The following is a 26,298-nucleotide window of genomic DNA, read 5'->3' on the forward strand; positions in this document are numbered from 1 at the left end:
AAGAAAGAGACAGGGTGGGACTGAATAACTGGGCTACTCATTTATTATAACTGAAAATTAAAAGATTGAAATAAATACTAGATATGGGACAAGTGGCCTACATTTATGTAGGACACACTTAGGAGACATGTCACAGTTATGGAAATAACTAGAGGGAAGACGAATGAGACCATGATCAGTCAAATATGACAAGCCAAGGAAATAGCAAACTCCATCTATAACTTTTTTGCTTTTCAATGGAGACTGGGTAACATGGACATATCATGGACAGATTTTAGGCCTGGCTACTTATCAAGTGGTGGTTTTGACATGTTTCAACAAGATACTTACCTGAGGATAGAAGGGAGGCCTGTGCAAACCCTTTTTGTGGTGTGGAGATTTTCCAAAAATATATCTGCCATTTTTGTGTGTGTGTGTGTGTGTACTCTGAATTGATGAGAGGGAGATACCTACAATGACACATACCCATCACCCACTGTGTCTCTCTGTCTCTCGTTCTGTCTGTTGCTTTGTCTGTCTGTCTCTCTCTTTCACACACACCTTGCATTGCGCACTGAAGTTACTGTCCCACAGCTCTGGGTGATTTTTTTTTCTTGCCAAGAAATGAAAGAGTGGCATCAGACCTTTTTGCTGTAGTGGATCGTTTTTCCCCCTCTGATATCCACATCAGAAGAATCAAGAGGATTAGATTTTTCTTAATTTTCTAAGGATGGGACTGTACCAAAGCTTACCCTAAGCTCTATAATGTATTTAAACCTTTCTGGACGAGTTTTATTTTTCGGGAGTACAAATATTTCTTCCATGGAGGATTTAATCATATTCTAACTTGTATGTAGTGTGAAAGAATTTGACGAGCCAACCATGCTGATTGGTTACATCTCAACATTTTCTCAAAATGTTTGTAAATTCAGAGCCCATGACTATAATTTATTTAACCAGTGAAGTCACCCTTATAGCAGGAATCTATAGCATTCAGTTCCGATAATTTTTTTTTACAAATAATAGTGATTTTTTCTTTCATTTGCTTAGAGGCTGTCAGAGAAGAACGTGAACAAACATACACTTTCCAAATGATTTGATAGAACTTTGCAATGTAAGACATGGGCTGAACTCTTACATTTACATTACATGTTTGTCATTTAGCACTCTTAAATTGTAATTGTATTTCTTTTTCACTATTATTTGGCAGATTGTTTTCGGGTTTTTTACGTGTTAGAAGTTTTTCAAACGTAAATTCTCTGTTAATAAAGTTTACACTGGGAGTTGCTAAAACATTCGCCAGTGCGCATTGGATTCCACACAGGTCCTCAGTGCGCATTGGACTGCACCGGACAGACACAGACTGAAAGATTCCTGAAGATTTCATATGGAGCCGAGTGAGTCCGTTCACCAATCTGACCACCGGACTATGTGGCTGACCCACCTCGCCTTGCTGCTGCTCCGGCTGGCGGTGTCCGCGGAGGGGCTCTCCACCTGCCAGTCATTCAGCCTGGATGATCAGAAGTCCAAGCGCATCGAGGCCGTTCGCGGTCAGATCCTCAGCAAGCTCCGCTACCGGAGCCCACCGGAGCCCCCCGCACCGAGCCCTCAGCCCGAGGCTGTGCCCGCTGAGGTGATGCTGCTCTACAACAGCACTCGGGAGCTGCTGAAGGAGCGTGCGCGCCAGGCCGAGTCCGCGTGCGACCGGGAGAGCAGCGAGGAGGATTATTATGCAAAAGAGGTTCAGCGCATAGACATGCTTCCGCAGCGCACAGACATCAGTGAGTGGCGCTTTCCACAATTATATTTTCAATACATGTCGCAAATCAATCGTGGTCCCTTTTTATGTAAGTGATTTATATATAAAAACGTTGGACAGCACTATAACGCATATGCGTAATGATTTCCAACCACCAATCTGATTACAAAAAAAAATATTTTTTACAGATACTTTTGAAAAACTACGTGATTACTTATTGGATTACTTTTACTTTTACATTCAGAAAGGATGTTCGCGGGAAAAAAAATATGATGACATATTTTTGTTTTATCAATGACATTCAATTCAGCACTGAAAAAATGCGTTCCATCTGAGTGTCTGACCACAGGTCAGAGACCACCATGATGACACACCACACGCTTCTGATGGATCCTTTGTGTCTTCTTCTAATGCCTCTTCACGGGAAAGTAATCCAAAAGTAACAAAGTAATCCGATTGTGTTACTGAGGTAGTGGTAATCCACAAATTACGTTGCTAATTACAATTTTGGACAGGTTGTAACTGTAACCGATTACGTTTAGAAAGTACCCAACTCAACGCTTCCTACCACCCTTGCCAAGTTGTCAACCATTTGTCAGATACCTCGATGATTTAGGATATGTGTGTGAGACGCTCGGATAGGCTATACAATATTTAGCATATACTGTAGATTCAAATCAAACTTTATTAGTCACATGCACCGAATACAACAAGTGTAGACTTTACGGTGAAATGCTTACTTACAAGCCCTTAACCAAAAGTGCAGTTCAAGAAGAGTTTACCAAATATATATATATATATCCCATTTAGCAGACGCTTTTGTCCAAAGCGACTTACAAGTCGGCTGGGGCCACTACTTTTACATATGGGTGGTCCCAGCGGGAATCGAACCCACGACGCTTGGCGTTGCAAGCGCCATGCTCTACCGACTGAGCCAAATAAACTAAAGTAAAAAAATAATTACAAGTAACAATAACGAGGCGATAACACAGGGGGTACTGGTAGTCGAGGTAATTTGTGCATATAGGTTGAGGTGAAGATTGCATATTTATTAATGAATTGATGTCCAGGTATGAGTATTTCTAATAAGTCCTATATCTCTTACCACTCCCATAGATGCAGTGAACCCTCCAGTCCCCAGCACATATTACAGAGTGGTGGGATTCGATGTGAGTGGTGTGGACAGGAACTCCAGCACCCTGGTCAAAGCTGAGTTCAGAATCTACAGAGCACCCAACCCCCAGGCCCGCACCCCAGAGCAGAGAGTAGAGATCTATCAGGTACTGACAACATTACACCATCACTTACCTGCACCAGGTAGACCTATTACAATACCATATACCCACTCCAGGTGTCACAATACCATATACCCACTCCAGGTGTCACGATACCATATACCCACTCCAGGTGTCACGATACCATATACCCACTCCAGGTGTCACGATACCATATACCCACTCCAGGTGTCACGATACCATATACCCACTCCAGGTGTCACGATACCATATACCCACTCCAGGTGTCACGATACCATATACCCACTCCAGGTGTCACGATACCATATACCCACTCCAGGTGTCACGATACCATATACCCACTCCAGGTGTCACGATACCATATACCCACTCCAGGTGTCACGATACCATATACCCACTCCAGGTGTCACGATACCATATACCCACTCCAGGTGTCACGATACCATATACCCACTCCAGGTGTCACGATACCATATACCCACTCCAGGTGTCACGATACCATATACCCACTCCAGGTGTCACGATACCATATACCCACTCCAGGTGTCACGATACCATATACCCACTCCAGGTGTCACGATACCATATACCCACTCCAGGTGTCACGATACCATATACCCACTCCAGGTGTCACGATACCATATACCCACTCCAGGTGTCACAATACCATATACCCACTCCAGGTGTCACAATACCATATACCCACTCCAGGTGTCACAATATAATATACCCACTCCAGGTGTCACAATACCATATACCCACTCCAGGTGTCACAATATCATATACCCACTCCAGGTGTCACAATATAATATACCCACTCCAGGTGTTACAATATCATATACCCACTCCAGGTGTTACAATATCATAGAACCGCAACTGCAATACAGTGGAGTCTGAAATGATTGACACCCTTCATAAAAATGAGCAATAATGATTGTATAAAATAAATAATACAGAGCTATATTGTATGCAAAAATGTTTTGGGAAATTATATTATTTTATAATAATACTATTACTCAGAGAAAGAGATTTTGTTTAACAAGTAATCATTTGTTTCTCTCAGAAAGGTAGGGGTTGAAATCATTGACACCGCTCAAATTCTTATAAATAAAGTAGTCAAAAGTTTAGTATTTGATCCCTTATTCCTAGTTTGTGACTCTACAAACGTGTTGGATACATTTGCAGTTCAGTTTGGTTGTGCTTCAGATTATTTTCTGCCCAATAGAAATTAATGGTAAATAATGTAGTCATTTTGGAGTCACTTTCATTGTAAATGCTCCCTTGTGCCAGCTGTGGACTGATGTTCAAGAGCACATCTACAGAGGGTTACACGCTATCCTCTGGTTCGCTTTGTTTCTCCCTCTATGTCTCTGTCAGGTGATAAAGCCAGAAGAGCCAACAGGCCCCTCGCAGAGATACATCGATTCCAGAACTGTTCGCCCACGGACCAAGGGGGCGTGGCTCTCTGTGGATGTCACTGACACTGTGAAGGACTGGCTGGCTCATAAGGGTACGTTGACAAGCGTATCACATGGCTCTAAACCCCTTTATCTACTTAACAACATTCAAGGTGTCACGTAAAATGTTACTTGACACCTTGAATGTTGTTAAGTTCGTGGTTATTGCACACACATTGAGGTATATATCTGTTTTCTCCTCTCACCATCTCTCTACCTGTACTTTATCCTCTCATCCTCCATATCACTCTTTCAGAGAGGAACCTGGGTTTGAAGCTGGGTGTTCACTGTCCATGCTGTACCTTCGTTCCCTCCACCAACAGCATTGTGTTCAATAAGAGTGAGGAGCTGGAGACACGCTTCGCAGGTCTGCTTGTTGTAGAACTTGTTTATGTTAAGTAACATAGACACGTAACACATGGCTCTTTTTTTATGATTGAGCTTCTCAATTCACTTACACACAGCATTCTGGCTGACAAATGTTCCCATTACAGTATGTCTCCATGAGATCACTCCACACCAACCCTTTCTCTCGCTCCTCCTTCACCCCTCTCCCTCATTTTCCTCTCCCCCGACTTCTTCTCCCTCCCCCTCTCTTCCTCCTCCTCTTCCCAAGGTCTGGATGATGAGCTGCTTCAGCAGCAGGTGCGGAAGCCGGGGGCTAAGGGCCAGGTAGAGTTTAGTACCAAGACCCCCCACCTCATCCTCACCCTGCTGCCCAGTGACAGGGTAGACAACCCGGGCAAAAAGACCCGCAAGAGGAGAGCTGCTGCAGACACCACCACCTGCTCCAGGTAGGGGAAACACTGATCCAGAAGCCAAAAACCTACGTTGTTATCTACAACCATAGCGCTGATAAGTATATTCTCTCTCTTTATTTTGGTCTTTGATATACAGAATCACTGCATATTTGTTCATAGCCACATTATTTATGATCGTTTTATTGTTGTTATGAATCTATTGGAGGCTTATAGGGAGTCTGCTAGGCTTGCAGTCCTGAAACTTATTAAGTAGGATATATCCTGTGTGGATCAGAATGAAAGAGTGTTTTCTGTCCATCTCTCCTACCTGTTGTAGGAATTCAGGCGCGGGCTGCTGTCTGCGATCTCTCTACATCGACTTCCGCCGGGACCTGAACTGGAAGTGGATCCACGAGCCGAAGGGCTACAAGGCCAATTTCTGCTCTGGCAGCTGCCCATACCTCTGGAGCGCTGACAACCACTACAACATGGTTAGTTAACCCCCAACCGCTACAACATGGTTAGTTAACCCCCAACCGCTACAACATGGTTAGTTAACCCCCAACCACTACAACATGGTTAGTTAACCCCCAACCACAACAACATGGTTAGTTAACCCCCAACCACTACAACATGGTTAGTTAACCCCCAACCACAACAACATGGTTAGTTAACCCCCAACCACAACAACATGGTTAGTTAACCCCCAACCACAACAACATGGTTAGTTAACCCCCAACCACAACAACATGGTTAATTAACCCCCAACTACTACAACATTGTTATTTAACCCCCAACCACAACAACATGGTTAGTTAACCCCCAACCACAACAACATGGTTAGTTAACCCCCAACCACAACAACATGGTTAGTTAACCACCAACCACTACAACATGGTTGGTTAACCCCCAACCACTACAACATGGATGGTTAACCCCAACCACTACAACATGGTTGGTTAACCCCCAACCACTACAACATGGTTGGTTAACCCCCAACCACTACAACATGGTTGGTTAACCCCCAACCACAACAACATGGTTGGTTAACCCCCAACCACTACAACATGGTAAGTTAATCCCCAACCACTACAACATGGTTAGTTAACCCCCAACCACTACAACATGGTTAGTTAACCCCCAACCACTACAACATGGTTAGTTAACCCCCAACCACTACAACATGGTTAGTTAACCCCCAACCACTACAACATGGTTGTTTAACCCCCAACCATTACAACATGGATGGTTAACCCCCAACCACTACAACATGGTTGGTTAACCCCCAACCACTACAACATGGTTAGTTAAACCCCAACCACTCCAACATGGTTAGTTAAACCCCAACCACTACAACATGGTTAGTTAACCCCCAACCACTACAACATGGTTAGTTAACCCCCAACCACTACAACATGGTTGGTTAACCCCAACCACTACAACATGGTTGTTTAACCCCCAACCACTACAACATGGATGGTTAACCCCCAACCACTACAACATGGTTGGTTAACCCCCAACCACTACAACATGGTTAGTTAACCCCCAACCACTATAACATGGTTAGTTAACCCCCAACCACTACAACATGGTTAGTTAACCCCCAACCACTACAACATGGTTAGTTAACCCCCAACCACTACAACATGGTTAGTTAACCCCCAACCACTACAACATGGTTAGTTAACCCCCAACCACTACAACATGGTTAGTTAACCCCCAACCACTATAATATGGTTGTTTAACCCCCAACCACTACAACATGGATGGTTAACCCCCAACCACTACAACATGGATGGTTAACCCCCAACCACTACAACATGGTTAGTTAACCCCCAACCACAACAACATGGTTAGTTAACCCCCAACCACAACAACATGGTTAGTTAACCCCAACCACAACAACATGGTTAGTTAACCCCCAACCACAACAACATGGTTAGTTAACCCCCAACCACAACAACATGGTTAGTTAACCCCCAACCACAACAACATGGTTAGTTAACCCCCAACCACAACAACATGTATATATCAATGATGTTGCTCTTGCTGCGGGCGATTCCCTGATCCACCTCTACGCAGACGACACCATTCTATATACGTTCGGCCCGTCATTGGACACTGTGCTATCTAACCTCCAAACGAGCTTCAATGCCATACAACACTCCTTCCGTGGCCTCCAACTGCTCTTAAACGCTAGTAAAACCAAATGCATGCTTTTCTACCGATCGCTGCCTGCACCCGCATGCCCGACTAGCATCACCACACTGGATGGTTCCGACCTTGAATATGTGGACACCTATAAGTACCTAGGTGTCTGGCTAGACTGCAAACTCTCCTTCCAGACCCATATCAAACATCTCCAATCGAAAATCAAATCAAGAGTCGGCTTTCTATTCCGTAACAAAGCCTCCTTCACTCACGCTGCCAAGCTTACCCTAGTAAAACTGACTATCCTACCGATCCTCGACTTCGGCGATGTCATCTACAAAATTGCTTCCAACACTCTTCTCAGCAAACTGGATGCAGTTTATCACAGTGCCATCCGTTTTGTCACTAAAGCACCTTATACTACCCACCACTGCGACTTGTATGCTCTAGTCGGCTGGCCCTCGCTACATATTCGTCGCAAGACCCACTGGCTCCAGGTCGTCTACAAGGCCATGCTAGGTAATGCTCCGCCTTATCTCAGTTCACTGGTCGCGATGGCAACACCCATCCGTAGCACGCGCTCCAGCAGGTGTATCTCACTGATCATCCCTAAAGCCAACACCTCATTCGGCCGCCTTTCGTTCCAGTACTCTGCTGCCTGTGACTGGAACGAACTGCAAAATCGCTGAAGTTGGAGACCTTTATCTCCCTCACCAACTTCAAACATCAGCTATCTGAGCAACTAACCGATCGCTGCAGCTGTACATAATCTATTGGTAAATAGCCCACCCATTTTTACCTACCTCATCCCCACAGTTTTTATTTATTTACTTTTCTGCTCTTTTGCACACCAATATCTCTACCTGTACATGATCATTTATCAATCCAGTGTTAATCTGCAATATTGTAATTATTTGCCTACCTCCTCATGCCTTTTGCACACATTGTATATAGACTCCCCTTTTTTTCTACTGTGTTATTGACTTGTTAATTGTTTACTCCATGTGTAACTCTGTGTTGTCTGTTCACACTGCTATGCTTTATCTTGGCCAGGTCGCAGTTGTAAATGAGAACTTGTTCTCAACTAGCCTACCTGGTTAAATAAAGGTGAAATAAAATATAAACATGGTTAGTTAACCCCCAACCACAACAACATGGTTAGTTAACCCCCAACCACAACAACATGGTTGGTTAACCCCCAACCACAACAACATGGTTAGTTAACCCCCAACCACAACAACATGGTTAGTTAACCCCCAACCACAACAACATTGTTAGTTAACCCCCAACCACAACAACATGGTTAGTTAACCCCCAACCACAACAACATGGTTAGTTAACCCCCAACCACAACAACATGGTTAGTTAACCCCCAACCACTACAACATGGTTAGTTAACCCCCAACCACTACAACATGGTTAGTTAACCCCCAACCACTACAACATGGTTAGTTAACCCCCAACCACTACAACATGGTTAGTTAACCCCCAACCACTACAACATGGTTAGTTAACCCCCAACCACTACAACATGGTTAGTTAACCCCAGCCACTACAACATGGTTAGTTAACCCCCAACCACAACAACATGGTTAGTTAACCCCCAACCACAACAACATGGTTAGTTAACCCCCAACCACTACAACATGGTTAGTTAACCCCCAACCACTACAACATGGTTAGTTAACCCCCAACCACTACAACATGGTTAGTTAACCCCCAACCACTACAACATGGTTAGTTAACCCCCAACCACTACAACATGGTTAGTTAACCCCCAACCACTACAACATGGTTAGTTAACCCCCAACCACTACAACATGGTTAGTTAACCCCCAACCACTACAACATGGTTAGTTAACCCCCAACCACTACAACATGGTTGGTTAACCCCCAACCACAACAACATGGTTGGTTAACCCCAACCACTACAACATGGTTAGTTAATCCCCAACCACTACAACATGGTTAGTTAACCCCCAACCACTACAACATGGTTAGTTAACCCCCAACCACTACAACATGGTTAGTTAACCCCCAACCACAACAACATGGTTAGTTAACCCCAACCACAACAACATGGTTAGTTAACCCCCAACCACTACAACATGGTTAGTTAACCCCAACCACTACAACATGGTTAGTTAACCCCCAGCCACTACAACATGGTTAGTTAACCCCCAACCACTACAACATGGTTAGTTAACCCCCAACCACTACAACATGGTTAGTTAACCCCCAACCACTACAACATGGTTAGTTAACCCCCAACCACAACAACATGGTTAGTTAACCCCCAACCACAACAACATGGTTAGTTAACCCCAACCACTACAACATGGTTAGTTAACCCCCAACCACTACAACATGGTTAGTTAACCCCCAACCACTACAACATGGTTAGTTAACCCCCAACCACTACAACATGGTTAGTTAACCCCCAACCACTACAACATGGTTAGTTAACCCCCAACCACTACAACATGGTTGGTTAACCCCAACCACAACAACATGGTTAGTTAACCCCCAACCACTACAACATGGTTAGTTAACCCCCAACCACTACAACATGGTTAGTTAACCCCCAACCACTACAACATGGTTAGTTAACCCCCAACCACAACAACATGGTTAGTTAACCCCCAACCACAACAACATGGTTAGTTAACCCCCAACCACAACAACATGGTTAATTAACCCCCAACTACTACAACATTGTTATTTAACCCCCAACCACAACAACATGGTTAGTTAACCCCCAACCACAACAACATGGTTAGTTAACCCCCAACCACAACAACATGGTTAGTTAACCACCAACCACTACAACATGGTTGGTTAACCCCCAACCACTACAACATGGATGGTTAACCCCCAACCACTACAACATGGTTGGTTAACCCCCAACCACTACAACATGGTTGGTTAACCCCCAACCACTACAACATGGTTGGTTAACCCCCAACCACAACAACATGGTTGGTTAACCCCCAACCACTACAACATGGTAAGTTAATCCCCAACCACTACAACATGGTTAGTTAACCCCCAACCACTACAACATGGTTAGTTAACCCCCAACCACTACAACATGGTTAGTTAACCCCCAACCACTACAACATGGTTAGTTAACCCCAACCACTACAACATGGTTGTTTAACCCCCAACCATTACAACATGGATGGTTAACCCCCAACCACTACAACATGGTTGGTTAACCCCCAACCACTACAACATGGTTAGTTAAACCCCAACCACTCCAACATGGTTAGTTAAACCCCAACCACTACAACATGGTTAGTTAACCCCCAACCACTACAACATGGTTAGTTAACCCCCAACCACTACAACATGGTTGGTTAACCCCAACCACTACAACATGGTTGTTTAACCCCCAACCACTACAACATGGATGGTTAACCCCCAACCACTACAACATGGTTGGTTAACCCCCAACCACTACAACATGGTTAGTTAACCCCAACCACTATAACATGGTTAGTTAACCCCCAACCACTACAACATGGTTAGTTAACCCCCAACCACTACAACATGGTTAGTTAACCCCCAACCACTACAACATGGTTAGTTAACCCCCAACCACTACAACATGGTTAGTTAACCCCCAACCACTACAACATGGTTAGTTAACCCCCAACCACTATAATATGGTTGTTTAACCCCCAACCACTACAACATGGATGGTTAACCCCCAACCACTACAACATGGATGGTTAACCCCCAACCACTACAACATGGTTAGTTAACCCCCAACCACAACAACATGGTTAGTTAACCCCCAACCACAACAACATGGTTAGTTAACCCCCAACCACAACAACATGGTTAGTTAACCCCCAACCACAACAACATGGTTAGTTAACCCCCAACCACAACAACATGGTTAGTTAACCCCCAACCACAACAACATGGTTAGTTAACCCCCAACCACAACAACATGTATATATCAATGATGTTGCTCTTGCTGCGGGCGATTCCCTGATCCACCTCTACGCAGACGACACCATTCTATATACGTTCGGCCCGTCATTGGACACTGTGCTATCTAACCTCCAAACGAGCTTCAATGCCATACAACACTCCTTCCGTGGCCTCCAACTGCTCTTAAACGCTAGTAAAACCAAATGCATGCTTTTCTACCGATCGCTGCCTGCACCCGCATGCCCGACTAGCATCACCACACTGGATGGTTCCGACCTTGAATATGTGGACACCTATAAGTACCTAGGTGTCTGGCTAGACTGCAAACTCTCCTTCCAGACCCATATCAAACATCTCCAATCGAAAATCAAATCAAGAGTCGGCTTTCTATTCCGTAACAAAGCCTCCTTCACTCACGCTGCCAAGCTTACCCTAGTAAAACTGACTATCCTACCGATCCTCGACTTCGGCGATGTCATCTACAAAATTGCTTCCAACACTCTTCTCAGCAAACTGGATGCAGTTTATCACAGTGCCATCCGTTTTGTCACTAAAGCACCTTATACTACCCACCACTGCGACTTGTATGCTCTAGTCGGCTGGCCCTCGCTACATATTCGTCGCAAGACCCACTGGCTCCAGGTCGTCTACAAGGCCATGCTAGGTAATGCTCCGCCTTATCTCAGTTCACTGGTCGCGATGGCAACACCCATCCGTAGCACGCGCTCCAGCAGGTGTATCTCACTGATCATCCCTAAAGCCAACACCTCATTCGGCCGCCTTTCGTTCCAGTACTCTGCTGCCTGTGACTGGAACGAACTGCAAAAATCGCTGAAGTTGGAGACCTTTATCTCCCTCACCAACTTCAAACATCAGCTATCTGAGCAACTAACCGATCGCTGCAGCTGTACATAATCTATTGGTAAATAGCCCACCCATTTTTACCTACCTCATCCCCACAGTTTTTATTTATTTACTTTTCTGCTCTTTTGCACACCAATATCTCTACCTGTACATGATCATTTATCAATCCAGTGTTAATCTGCAATATTGTAATTATTTGCCTACCTCCTCATGCCTTTTGCACACATTGTATATAGACTCCCCTTTTTTTCTACTGTGTTATTGACTTGTTAATTGTTTACTCCATGTGTAACTCTGTGTTGTCTGTTCACACTGCTATGCTTTATCTTGGCCAGGTCGCAGTTGTAAATGAGAACTTGTTCTCAACTAGCCTACCTGGTTAAATAAAGGTGAAATAAAATATAAACATGGTTAGTTAACCCCCAACCACAACAACATGGTTAGTTAACCCCCAACCACAACAACATGGTTGGTTAACCCCCAACCACAACAACATGGTTAGTTAACCCCCAACCACAACAACATGGTTAGTTAACCCCCAACCACAACAACATTGTTAGTTAACCCCCAACCACAACAACATGGTTAGTTAACCCCCAACCACAACAACATGGTTAGTTAACCCCCAACCACAACAACATGGTTAGTTAACCCCCAACCACTACAACATGGTTAGTTAACCCCCAACCACTACAACATGGTTAGTTAACCCCCAACCACTACAACATGGTTAGTTAACCCCCAACCACTACAACATGGTTAGTTAACCCCCAACCACTACAACATGGTTAGTTAACCCCCAACCACTACAACATGGTTAGTTAACCCCCAGCCACTACAACATGGTTAGTTAACCCCCAACCACAACAACATGGTTAGTTAACCCCCAACCACAACAACATGGTTAGTTAACCCCCAACCACTACAACATGGTTAGTTAACCCCCAACCACTACAACATGGTTAGTTAACCCCCAACCACTACAACATGGTTAGTTAACCCCCAACCACTACAACATGGTTAGTTAACCCCCAACCACTACAACATGGTTAGTTAACCCCCAACCACTACAACATGGTTAGTTAACCCCCAACCACTACAACATGGTTAGTTAACCCCCAACCACTACAACATGGTTAGTTAACCCCCAACCACTACAACATGGTTGGTTAACCCCCAACCACAACAACATGGTTGGTTAACCCCCAACCACTACAACATGGTTAGTTAATCCCCAACCACTACAACATGGTTAGTTAACCCCCAACCACTACAACATGGTTAGTTAACCCCCAACCACTACAACATGGTTAGTTAACCCCCAACCACAACAACATGGTTAGTTAACCCCCAACCACAACAACATGGTTAGTTAACCCCCAACCACTACAACATGGTTAGTTAACCCCCAACCACTACAACATGGTTAGTTAACCCCCAGCCACTACAACATGGTTAGTTAACCCCCAACCACTACAACATGGTTAGTTAACCCCCAACCACTACAACATGGTTAGTTAACCCCCAACCACTACAACATGGTTAGTTAACCCCCAACCACAACAACATGGTTAGTTAACCCCCAACCACAACAACATGGTTAGTTAACCCCCAACCACTACAACATGGTTAGTTAACCCCCAACCACTACAACATGGTTAGTTAACCCCCAACCACTACAACATGGTTAGTTAACCCCCAACCACTACAACATGGTTAGTTAACCCCCAACCACTACAACATGGTTAGTTAACCCCCAACCACTACAACATGGTTGGTTAACCCCCAACCACAACAACATGGTTAGTTAACCCCCAACCACTACAACATGGTTAGTTAACCCCCAACCACTACAACATGGTTAGTTAACCCCCAACCACTACAACATGGTTAGTTAACCCCCAACCACAACAACATGGTTAGTTAACCCCCAACCACAACAACATGGTTAGTTAACCCCCAACCACTACAACATGGTTAGTTAACCCCCAACCACTACAACATGGTTAGTTAACCCCCAACCACTACAACATGGTTAGTTAACCCCCAACCACTACAACATGGTTAGTTAACCCCCAACCACTACAACATGGTTAGTTAACCCCCAACCACTACAACATGGTTAGTTAACCCCCAACCACTACAACATGGTTAGTTAACCCCCAACCACAACAACATGGTTAGTTAACCCCCAACCACTACAACATGGTTAGTTAACCCCCAACCACTACAACATGGTTAGTTAACCCCCAACCACTACAACATGGTTAGTTAACCCCCAGCCACTACTACATGGTTAGTTAACCCCCAGCCACTACAACATGGTTAGTTAACCCCAGCCACTACAACATGGTTAGTTAACCCCCAACCACAACAACATGGTTAGTTAACCCCCAACCACAACAACATGGTTAGTTAACCCCCAACCACTACAACATGGTTAGTTAACCCCCAACCACTACAACATGGTTAGTTAACCCCCAACCACTACAACATGGTTAGTTAACCCCCAACCACTACAACATGGTTAGTTAACCCCCAACCACTACAACATGGTTAGTTAACCCCCAACCACAACAACATGGTTAGTTAACCCCCAACCACTACAACATGGTTAGTTAACCCCCAACCACTACAACATGGTTAGTTAACCCCCAACCACTACAACATGGTTAGTTAACCCCCAACCACTACAACATGGTTAGTTAACCCCCAGCCACTACAACATGGTTAGTTAACCCCCAGCCACTACAACATGGTTAGTTAACCCCAGCCACTACAACATGGTTAGTTAACCCCCAGCCACTACAACATGGTTAGTTAACCCCCAACCACAACAACATGGTTAGTTAACCCCCAACCACAACAACATGGTTAGTTAACCCCCAACCACTACAACATGGTTAGTTAACCCCCAACCACTACAACATGGTTAGTTAACCCCCAACCACTACAACATGGTTAGTTAACCCCAACCACTACAACATGGTTAGTTAACCCCCAACCACTACAACATGGTTAGTTAACCCCAACCACTACAACATGGTTAGTTAACCCCCAACCACTACAACATGGTTAGTTAACCCCCAACCACTACAACATGGTTAGTTAACCCCCAACCACTACAACATGGTTAGTTAACCCCCAACCACTACAACATGGTTAGTTAACCCCCAACCACTACAACATGGTTAGTTAACCCCCAACCACTACAACATGGTTAGTTAACCCCCAACCACTACAACATGGTTAGTTAACCCCCAACCACTACAACATGGTTAGTTAACCCTCAGCCACTACAACATGGTTAGTTAACCCCCAGCCACTACAACATGGTTAGTTAACCCCCAGCCACTACAACATGGTTAGTTAACCCCCAACCACAACAACATGGTTAGTTAACCCCCAACCACTACAACATGGTTAGTTAACCCCCAACCACTACAACATGGTTAGTTAACCCCCAACCACTACAACATGGTTGGTTAACCCCCAACCACTACAACATGGTTGGTTAACCCCCAACCACTACAACATGGTTAGTTAACCCCCAACCACTACAACATGGTTAGTTAACCCCCAACCACTACAACATGGTTAGTTAACCCCCAACCACTACAACATGGTTAGTTAACCCCCAACCACTACAACATGGTTGGTTAACCCCCAACCACTACAACATGGTTGGTTAACCCCCAACCACTACAACATGGTTGGTTAACCCCCAACCACTACAACATGGTTAGTTAACCCCCAGCCACTACAACATGGTTAGTTAACCCCAACCACTACAACATGGTTGGTTAACCCCCAACCACTACAACATGGTTGGTTAACCCCCAACCACTACAACATGGTTGGTTAACCCCCAACCACTACAACATGGTTAGTTAACCCCCAGCCACTACAACATGGTTAGTTAACCCCCAACCACTACAACATGGTTAGTTAACCCCCAACCACTACAACATGGTTAGTTAACCCCCAGCCACTACAACATGGTTAGTTAACCCCCAACCACTACAACATGGTTAGTTAACCCCCAACCACTACAACATGGTTAGTTAACCCCCAACCACTACAACATGGTTGGTTAACCCCCAACCACTACAACATGGTTGGTTAACCCCCAACCACAACAACATGGTTAGTTAACCCCCAACCACTACAACATGGTTAGTTAACCCCCAACCACTACAACATGGTTAGTTAACCCCCAACCACTACAACATGGTTAGTTAACCCCCAACCACAACAACATGGTTAGTTAACCCCCAACCACAACAACATGGTTAGTTAACCCCCAACCACTACAACATGGTTAGTTAACCCCCAACCACTACAACATGGTTAGTTAACCCCCAACCACTACAACATGGTTGGTTAACCCCCAACCACTACAACATGGTTGGTTAACCCCCAACCACTACAACATGGTTAGTTAACCCCCAACCACTACAACATGGTTAGTTAACCCCCAACCACTACAACATTGTTAGTTAACCCCCAACCACTACAACATGGTTAGTTAACCCCCAACCACTACAACATGGTTAGTTAACCCCAACCACTACAACATGGTTGGTTAACCCCCAACCACTACAACATGGTTGGTTAACCCCCAACCACTACAACATGGTTGGTTAACCCCCAACCACTACAACATGGTTAGTTAACCCCAGCCACTACAACATGGTTAGTTAACCCCCAACCACTACAACATGGTTGGTTAACCCCCAACCACTACAACATGGTTGGTTAACCCCAACCACTACAACATGGTTGGTTAACCCCCAACCACTACAACATGGTTAGTTAACCCCCAACCACTACAACATGGTTAGTTAACCCCAACCACTACAACATGGTTAGTTAACCCCCAACCACTACAACATGGTTAGTTAACCCCCAACCACTACAACATGGTTAGTTAACCCCCAACCACTACAACATGGTTAGTTAACCCCCAACCACTACAACATGGTTAGTTAACCCCAACCACTACAACATGGTTAGTTAACCCCCAACCACTACAACATGGTTAGTTAACCCCCAACCACTACAACATGGTTGGTTAACCCCCAACCACTACAACATGGTTAGTTAACCCCCAACCACTACAACATGGTTAGTTAACCCCCAACCACTACAACATGGTTAGTTAACCCCCAGCCACTACAACATGGTTAGTTAACCCCAACCACAACAACATGGTTAGTTAACCCCCAACCACAACAACATGGTTAGTTAACCCCCAACCACTACAACATGGTTAGTTAACCCCCAACCACTACAACATGGTTAGTTAACCCCCAACCACTACAACATGGTTAGTTAACCCCCAACCACTACAACATGGTTAGTTAACCCCCAACCACAACAACATGGTTAGTTAACCCCCAACCACTACAACATGGTTAGTTAACCCCCAACCACAACAACATGGTTAGTTAACCCCCAACCACTACAACATGGTTAGTTAACCCCCAACCACTACAACATGGTTAGTTAACCCCAACCACTACAACATGGTTAGTTAACCCCCAACCACTACAACATGGTTAGTTAACCCCCAACCACTACAACATGGTTAGTTAACCCCCAACCACTACAACATGGTTAGTTAACCCCCAACCACTACAACATGGTTAGTTAACCCCCAGCCACTACAACATGGTTAGTTAACCCCCAGCCACTACAACATGGTTAGTTAACCCCCAGCCACTACAACATGGTTAGTTAACCCCCAACCACAACAACATGGTTAGTTAACCCCCAACCACAACAACATGGTTAGTTAACCCCCAACCACTACAACATGGTTAGTTAACCCCCAACCACTACAACATGGTTAGTTAACCCCCAACCACTACAACATGGTTAGTTAACCCCCAACCACTACAACATGGTTAGTTAACCCCCAACCACTACAACATGGTTAGTTAACCCCCAACCACTACAACATGGTTAGTTAACCCCCAACCACTACAACATGGTTAGTTAACCCCCAACCACTACAACATGGTTAGTTAACCCCCAACCACTACAACATGGTTAGTTAACCCCCAGCCACTACAACATGGTTAGTTAACCCCCAGCCACTACAACATGGTTAGTTAACCCCAGCCACTACAACATGGTTAGTTAACCCCCAGCCACTACAACATGGTTAGTTAACCCCCAACCACAACAACATGGTTAGTTAACCCCCAACCACAACAACATGGTTAGTTAACCCCCAACCACTACAACATGGTTAGTTAACCCCCAACCACTACAACATGGTTAGTTAACCCCCAACCACTACAACATGGTTAGTTAACCCCAACCACTACAACATGGTTAGTTAACCCCCAACCACTACAACATGGTTAGTTAACCCCAACCACAACAACATGGTTAGTTAACCCCCAACCACTACAACATGGTTAGTTAACCCCCAACCACTACAACATGGTTAGTTAACCCCCAACCACTACAACATGGTTAGTTAACCCCCAACCACTACAACATGGTTAGTTAACCCCCAGCCACTACAACATGGTTAGTTAACCCCAGCCACTACAACATGGTTAGTTAACCCCCAGCCACTACAACATGGTTAGTTAACCCCCAGCCACTACAACATGGTTAGTTAACCCCCAACCACAACAACATGGTTAGTTAACCCCCAACCACAACAACATGGTTAGTTAACCCCCAACCACTACAACATGGTTAGTTAACCCCCAACCACTACAACATGGTTAGTTAACCCCCAACCACTAACCACTACAACATGGTTAGTTAACCCCCAACCACTACAACATGGTTAGTTAACCCCCAACCACTACAACATGGTTAGTTAACCCCCAACCACTACAACATGGTTAGTTAACCCCCAACCACTACAACATGGTTAGTTAACCCCAACCACTACAACATGGTTAGTTAACCCCCAACCACTACAACATGGTTAGTTAACCCCCAACCACTACAACATGGTTAGTTAACCCCCAACCACTACAACATGGTTGGTTAACCCCCAACCACTACAACATGGTTGGTTAACCCCCAACCACTACAACATGGTTGGTTAACCCCCAACCACTACAACATGGTTAGTTAACCCCCAACCACTACAACATGGTTAGTTAACCCCCAACCACTACAACATGGTTAGTTAACCCCCAACCACTACAACATGGTTAGTTAACCCCAACCACTACAACATGGTTAGTTAACCCCAACCACTACAACATGGTTGGTTAACCCCCAACCACTACAACATGGTTGGTTAACCCCAACCACTACAACATGGTTGGTTAACCCCCAACCACTACAACATGGTTAGTTAACCCCCAGCCACTACAACATGGTTAGTTAACCCCAACCACTACAACATGGTTGGTTAACCCCCAACCACTACAACATGGTTGGTTAACCCCCAACCACTACAACATGGTTGGTTAACCCCCAACCACTACAACATGGTTAGTTAACCCCAGCCACTACAACATGGTTAGTTAACCCCCAACCACTACAACATGGTTAGTTAACCCCCAACCACTACAACATGGTTAGTTAACCCCCAACCACTACAACATGGTTAGTTAACCCCCAACCACTACAACATGGTTAGTTAACCCCCAACCACTACAACATGGTTAGTTAACCCCCAACCACTACAACATGGTTAGTTAACCCCCAACCACTACAACATGGTTAGTTAACCCCCAACCACTACAACATGGTTAGTTAACCCCCAACCACTACAACATGGTTAGTTAACCCCAACCACTACAACATGGTTAGTTAACCCCCAACCACTACAACATGGTTAGTTAACCCCAACCACTACAACATGGTTAGTTAACCCCCAACCACTACAACATGGTTAGTTAACCCCCAACCACTACAACATGGTTAGTTAACCCCCAACCACTACAACATGGTTGGTTAACCCCCAACCACTACAACATGGTTGGTTAACCCCAACCACTACAACATGGTTAGTTAACCCCCAACCACTACAACATGGTTAGTTAACCCCCAACCACTACAACATGGTTAGTTAACCCCCAACCACTACAACATGGTTAGTTAACCCCCAACCACTACAACATGGTTGGTTAACCCCCAACCACTACAACATGGTTGGTTAACCCCCAACCACTACAACATGGTTGGTTAACCCCCAACCACTACAACATGGTTAGTTAACCCCCAGCCACTACAACATGGTTAGTTAACCCCAACCACTACAACATGGTTGGTTAACCCCCAACCACTACAACATGGTTGGTTAACCCCCAACCACTACAACATGGTTGGTTAACCCCCAACCACTACAACATGGTTAGTTAACCCCAGCCACTACAACATGGTTAGTTAACCCCCAACCACTACAACATGGTTAGTTAACCCCCAACCACTACAACATGGTTAGTTAACCCCAGCCACTACAACATGGTTAGTTAACCCCCAACCACTACAACATGGTTAGTTAACCCCCAACCACTACAACATGGTTAGTTAACCCCCAACCACTACAACATGGTTGGTTAACCCCCAACCACTACAACATGGTTGGTTAACCCCCAACCACAACAACATGGTTAGTTAACCCCCAACCACTACAACATGGTTAGTTAACCCCAACCACTACAACATGGTTAGTTAACCCCCAACCACTACAACATGGTTAGTTAACCCCCAACCACAACAACATGGTTAGTTAACCCCCAACCACAACAACATGGTTAGTTAACCCCCAACCACTACAACATGGTTAGTTAACCCCCAACCACTACAACATGGTTAGTTAACCCCCAACCACTACAACATGGTTGGTTAACCCCCAACCACTACAACATGGTTGGTTAACCCCAACCACTACAACATGGTTAGTTAACCCCCAACCACTACAACATGGTTAGTTAACCCCAACCACTACAACATGGTTAGTTAACCCCCAACCACTACAACATGGTTAGTTAACCCCCAACCACTACAACATGGTTAGTTAACCCCCAACCACTACAACATGGTTGGTTAACCCCCAACCACTACAACATGGTTGGTTAACCCCCAACCACTACAACATGGTTGGTTAACCCCCAACCACTACAACATGGTTAGTTAACCCCCAGCCACTACAACATGGTTAGTTAACCCCCAACCACTACAACATGGTTGGTTAACCCATGGTTAGTTAACCAACCACTACAACATGGTTGGTTAACCCCCAACCACTACAACATGGTTGGTTAACCCCCAACCACTACAACATGGTTGGTTAACCCCCAACCACTACAACATGGTTAGTTAACCCCCAACCACTACAACATGGTTAGTTAACCCCCAACCACTACAACATGGTTAGTTAACCCCCAACCACTACAACATGGTTAGTTAACCCCCAACCACTACAACATGGTTAGTTAACCCCCAACCACTACAACATGGTTAGTTAACCCCAACCACTACAACATGGTTAGTTAACCCCCAACCACTACAACATGGTTAGTTAACCCCAACCACTACAACATGGTTAGTTAACCCCCAACCACTACAACATGGTTGGTTAACCCCCAACCACTACAACATGGTTAGTTAACCCCCAACCACTACAACATGGTTAGTTAACCCCCAACCACTACAACATGGTTAGTTAACCCCCAGCCACTACAACATGGTTAGTTAACCCCCAACCACAACAACATGGTTAGTTAACCCCCAACCACAACAACATGGTTAGTTAACCCCCAACCACTACAACATGGTTAGTTAACCCCCAACCACTACAACATGGTTAGTTAACCCCCAACCACTACAACATGGTTAGTTAACCCCCAACCACTACAACATGGTTAGTTAACCCCAACCACAACAACATGGTTAGTTAACCCCCAACCACTACAACATGGTTAGTTAACCCCCAACCACTACAACATGGTTAGTTAACCCCCAACCACTACAACATGGTTAGTTAACCCCCAACCACTACAACATGGTTAGTTAACCCCCAACCACTACAACATGGTTAGTTAACCCCCAACCACTACAACATGGTTAGTTAACCCCCAACCACTACAACATGGTTAGTTAACCCCCAACCACTACAACATGGTTAGTTAACCCCAACCACTACAACATGGTTAGTTAACCCCCAGCCACTACAACATGGTTAGTTAACCCCCAGCCACTACAACATGGTTAGTTAACCCCCAGCCACTACAACATGGTTAGTTAACCCCCAACCACAACAACATGGTTAGTTAACCCCCAACCACAACAACATGGTTAGTTAACCCCCAACCACTACAACATGGTTAGTTAACCCCCAACCACTACAACATGGTTAGTTAACCCCCAACCACTACAACATGGTTAGTTAACCCCCAACCACTACAACATGGTTAGTTAACCCCCAACCACTACAACATGGTTAGTTAACCCCAACCACTACAACATGGTTAGTTAACCCCCAACCACTACAACATGGTTAGTTAACCCCCAACCACTACAACATGGTTAGTTAACCCCCAACCACTACAACATGGTTAGTTAACCCCCAGCCACTACAACATGGTTAGTTAACCCCCAGCCACTACAACATGGTTAGTTAACCCCCAGCCACTACAACATGGTTAGTTAACCCCCAGCCACTACAACATGGTTAGTTAACCCCCAACCACAACAACATGGTTAGTTAACCCCCAACCACAACAACATGGTTAGTTAACCCCCAACCACTACAACATGGTTAGTTAACCCCCAACCACTACAACATGGTTAGTTAACCCCCAACCACTACAACATGGTTAGTTAACCCCCAACCACTACAACATGGTTAGTTAACCCCCAACCACTACAACATGGTTAGTTAACCCCCAACCACAACAACATGGTTAGTTAACCCCCAACCACTACAACATGGTTAGTTAACCCCCAACCACTACAACATGGTTAGTTAACCCCCAACCACTACAACATGGTTAGTTAACCCCCAACCACTACAACATGGTTAGTTAACCCCCAGCCACTACAACATGGTTAGTTAACCCCAGCCACTACAACATGGTTAGTTAACCCCCAGCCACTACAACATGGTTAGTTAACCCCCAGCCACTACAACATGGTTAGTTAACCCCCAACCACAACAACATGGTTAGTTAACCCCCAACCACAACAACATGGTTAGTTAACCCCCAACCACTACAACATGGTTAGTTAACCCCCAACCACTACAACATGGTTAGTTAACCCCCAACCACTACAACATGGTTAGTTAACCCCCAACCACTACAACATGGTTAGTTAACCCCCAACCACTACAACATGGTTAGTTAACCCCCAACCACTACAACATGGTTAGTTAACCCCCAACCACTACAACATGGTTAGTTAACCCCCAACCACTACAACATGGTTAGTTAACCCCCAACCACAACAACATGGTTAGTTAACCCCCAACCACTACAGTGGCATAAATGTTCTATCACCTCAGTCACAGTCAGGTCTTATGGCTTTATTACCATACACTCACTTTTACAGCATGGCTATACAAGTAGCTGAAATGTCCTGTCATCTCAGCACCCTGCACAGTCCATTGGTTACACATCCCAGTGCTCCTATAGAACCATATTGTTCAACACAGTAGTAAGGTTAGATGGAAGTACTTAAAGGGTTAGTACGCCCAAATTGACAAAATGACTAATTCGTTTTCTTCCCTGTAAGCAGTCGTGGATATTTGGTGGTGTGACAGAGTTATATGATGTATTGTTTAGCCTTTGTTTTATGTGTAATATAAGGGTCTTAATGTGTTTGGACCCCAGGAACAGTGCTGCTGCCATGGCAACAGCTAATCGGGATCCATAATAAACCCCAGGAAGTGGAGCTGCTGCCTTGGCAGTAGCTAATGGGGATCCATAATAAACCCCAGGAAGAGGAGCTGCTGCCTTGGCAGTAACTAATGGGGATCCATAATAAACCCCAGGAAGAGGAGCTGCTGCCTTGGCAGTAACTAATGGGGATCCATAATAAATACAAATACCAAATACAAATATGGACAAGTTATGAAAGCAATCAATGCTTTGGTTTAGTTTTCCTGCTACTGTTTCCACATGCTAACGTTTTAGCATTTGTGGCACAAATCCCGTTCAAGTCACGCAACCGTTAACATTTTTCACTCATAACGTTCAAATCATCTATAAGTGACTTTGTTGAGCTTCACAGTCAGTCAATTTTAGATACTTTCGGATGGTTTGGATATGACGTGCAAAAAATTCTAATATCGGTCCCATGACTTGAATGGGATATGTGCCAGGGAAGGAAACAGTGCCAGGGAAACTAAACCAAAGCATGGATCACTTTCATACCTGTTCAAGGTAAGGACACCAATGTGTCATTTTGTAATTTGGTTGAACTCTCTCTTTAAGTAGTGTTTTTATGATATTTCATGTTCTCTATCTCTCTCACACACACAGATCCTGCCACTGTATAACAAGCTGAACCCTGAGGCGTCGGCATCTCCGTGCTGTGTACCTCAGGACCTGGAGCCTCTGACCATCGTGTACTTCATGGGCCGAACGCCCAAGGTAGAGCAGCTCTCCAACATGGTGGTCAGGTCCTGCAAGTGCCGCTGACGCAGGGGCCCAGCGGCGGGAGAGGGGGAAGGAGGAGGAAAAGAGCTGGACAAAACAACGACTACTTGTGCTCCTCAAGCAAAAAGGACAGACTGACCCTCTCTGTCTATATATTCAACCCTTCATTTCACTTACACAGTCGGAGTCTGGCACAGGCTGTTTTTTTTTTCCAAATCTCACAAGTATGAAACTGAGAAATTGTCTTCAACTGTTGGTCTTTTCCCCACTTTCATAAGGTCAAAAATACTGTAAATATCTTATTAATTGAAATAGCTTTATTAAACTTTATTTCACATTTTCAAAATCTGATATTAAAGTGTTTTGGTTGGAAATACAATGTGTGCTTTGTTGCATAAGATTATGTGAACTCCACCAAGTAGCTTTAGGCAGAGATCTGTGTGCATTTCCTAAAGGGAGACGATTTTGATGTGAACTGTTGATGTGAGCTAGTTTTCCTTTGGCTGAAAGAGGGAGCGAAGGAGATGGAGAGAGAAAGAGGCTGAGAGAGGATAGAAGAGAAAGAGGCTGAGAGAGAGAAGAGAAAATGACAGCGCGAGAGAGAGGGGAGTGAGGAGAGGACAGAAAGAGCAAGAAATATGAGACGGAAAGCAAAATAAAGGATAGAGAGGTTGTGTGTCCAGGCAGTAGAGGCCTCTAGCCAGCTCTCTGCGGTAAGGGCTGAAATCTGCTGGCGTAAACAGGATGTAAAAGATTTCCAGAGCGACCACTCACGGAATGCCAGATTTAAACCCGTTCAGGGTTTGTGGTGAGAGGAGAGGAGGAATGAAACAGAAAGGAGGTTTTCAAAGGAGAGACATGGGCTGATAGGCCCAATTTGGAACACATCCACATTGGATGGTGGTAGCCATTTTGTAGCCTTAGCAAATTTGTAACTATTAGGTCTGGCATGGTAGGGCTTTGCACAGCTGTAACCACACTTTTTATTTATTTGTCATTTACTTCTTACTTGATTGCTGTTTGTATAAAATGTTAAGGTCATATTGATAACATTGATCCAGTCACACAAATCAAATTTTGGCCACGTTAACCACTTTTGATAAGATGCATTAAAACTCAAAATACATCCACCCTGGAACTCAAATTATATTTAGGCCTTCTGGTATTTCAGTGGTTTGAGAGAGAGACTGCAGTGTTCTGTATGTTTATCTCTAGGCTCTGTGTACTGCTGTGGTTGACACTGAACCTAGAGAGAAACAGAGTGGGGTCTGTTCGCCTGCCGAGTCGGTCTGCTTTATGCGCCAAACACAGAAAGGTGATGAAAAATAGATAGTGACTAGAGTCGGACATAGTAACCAGACTGTACCCCCATTAACCCTCTCCTCCTCCCCCCTTCCCTGTGAGCCTCTCTGGGGCCCCGCCTGTCCCTGTCCAGCCTCTCTGGGAAAAGGACGTGTGGCCTCTCTGTAAAGGGGAAGGAGGGGTGAGAGGACATGAGGGGGGTAGACCCCTGAGTGGCTGGCAGGCTGCAGGACGGAGGTGTGGTGAGGTCCCACCCCTCCG

The 26,298-nt window shown here is 44.8% G+C and overlaps 1 protein-coding gene across 1 annotated transcript; it reads left to right on the forward strand.

Annotated features, from left to right (window-relative positions):
* tgfb5 (transforming growth factor, beta 5) lies at window positions 1-25,103 on the forward strand. Its single transcript, XM_064955112.1, has 7 exons — window positions 1-1,760; window positions 2,855-3,018; window positions 4,372-4,504; window positions 4,708-4,818; window positions 5,068-5,245; window positions 5,529-5,682; window positions 24,619-25,103. Exons 1-7 carry the CDS (start codon window positions 1,367-1,369, stop codon window positions 24,775-24,777), a joined length of 1,293 nt encoding a protein of 430 aa, XP_064811184.1. The 5' UTR covers window positions 1-1,366; the 3' UTR covers window positions 24,778-25,103.
* The last annotated feature ends 1,195 nt before the right edge of the window (window positions 25,104-26,298 follow it).

This window comes from Oncorhynchus masou, chromosome 32 (genome assembly GCF_036934945.1).
Source record: "Oncorhynchus masou masou isolate Uvic2021 chromosome 32, UVic_Omas_1.1, whole genome shotgun sequence".
Classification (NCBI taxonomy): Eukaryota; Metazoa; Chordata; class Actinopteri; order Salmoniformes; family Salmonidae; genus Oncorhynchus; species Oncorhynchus masou.

What these genes read in the sequence shown, in the direction of transcription:
- tgfb5 (XM_064955112.1), top strand. Translation starts at nt 1,367, where the DNA reads ATGGAGCCGAGTGAGTCCGTTCACCAATCTGACCACCGGACTATGTGG. An exon ending in AGAGAGTAGAGATCTATCAG is followed by an intron (nt 3,019 to 4,371) that starts GTACTGACAACA and finishes TGTCTCTGTCAG; the next exon opens with GTGATAAAGCCAGAAGAGCC. An exon ending in GCTGGAGACACGCTTCGCAG is followed by an intron (nt 4,819 to 5,067) that starts GTCTGCTTGTTG and finishes CCTCTTCCCAAG; the next exon opens with GTCTGGATGATGAGCTGCTT.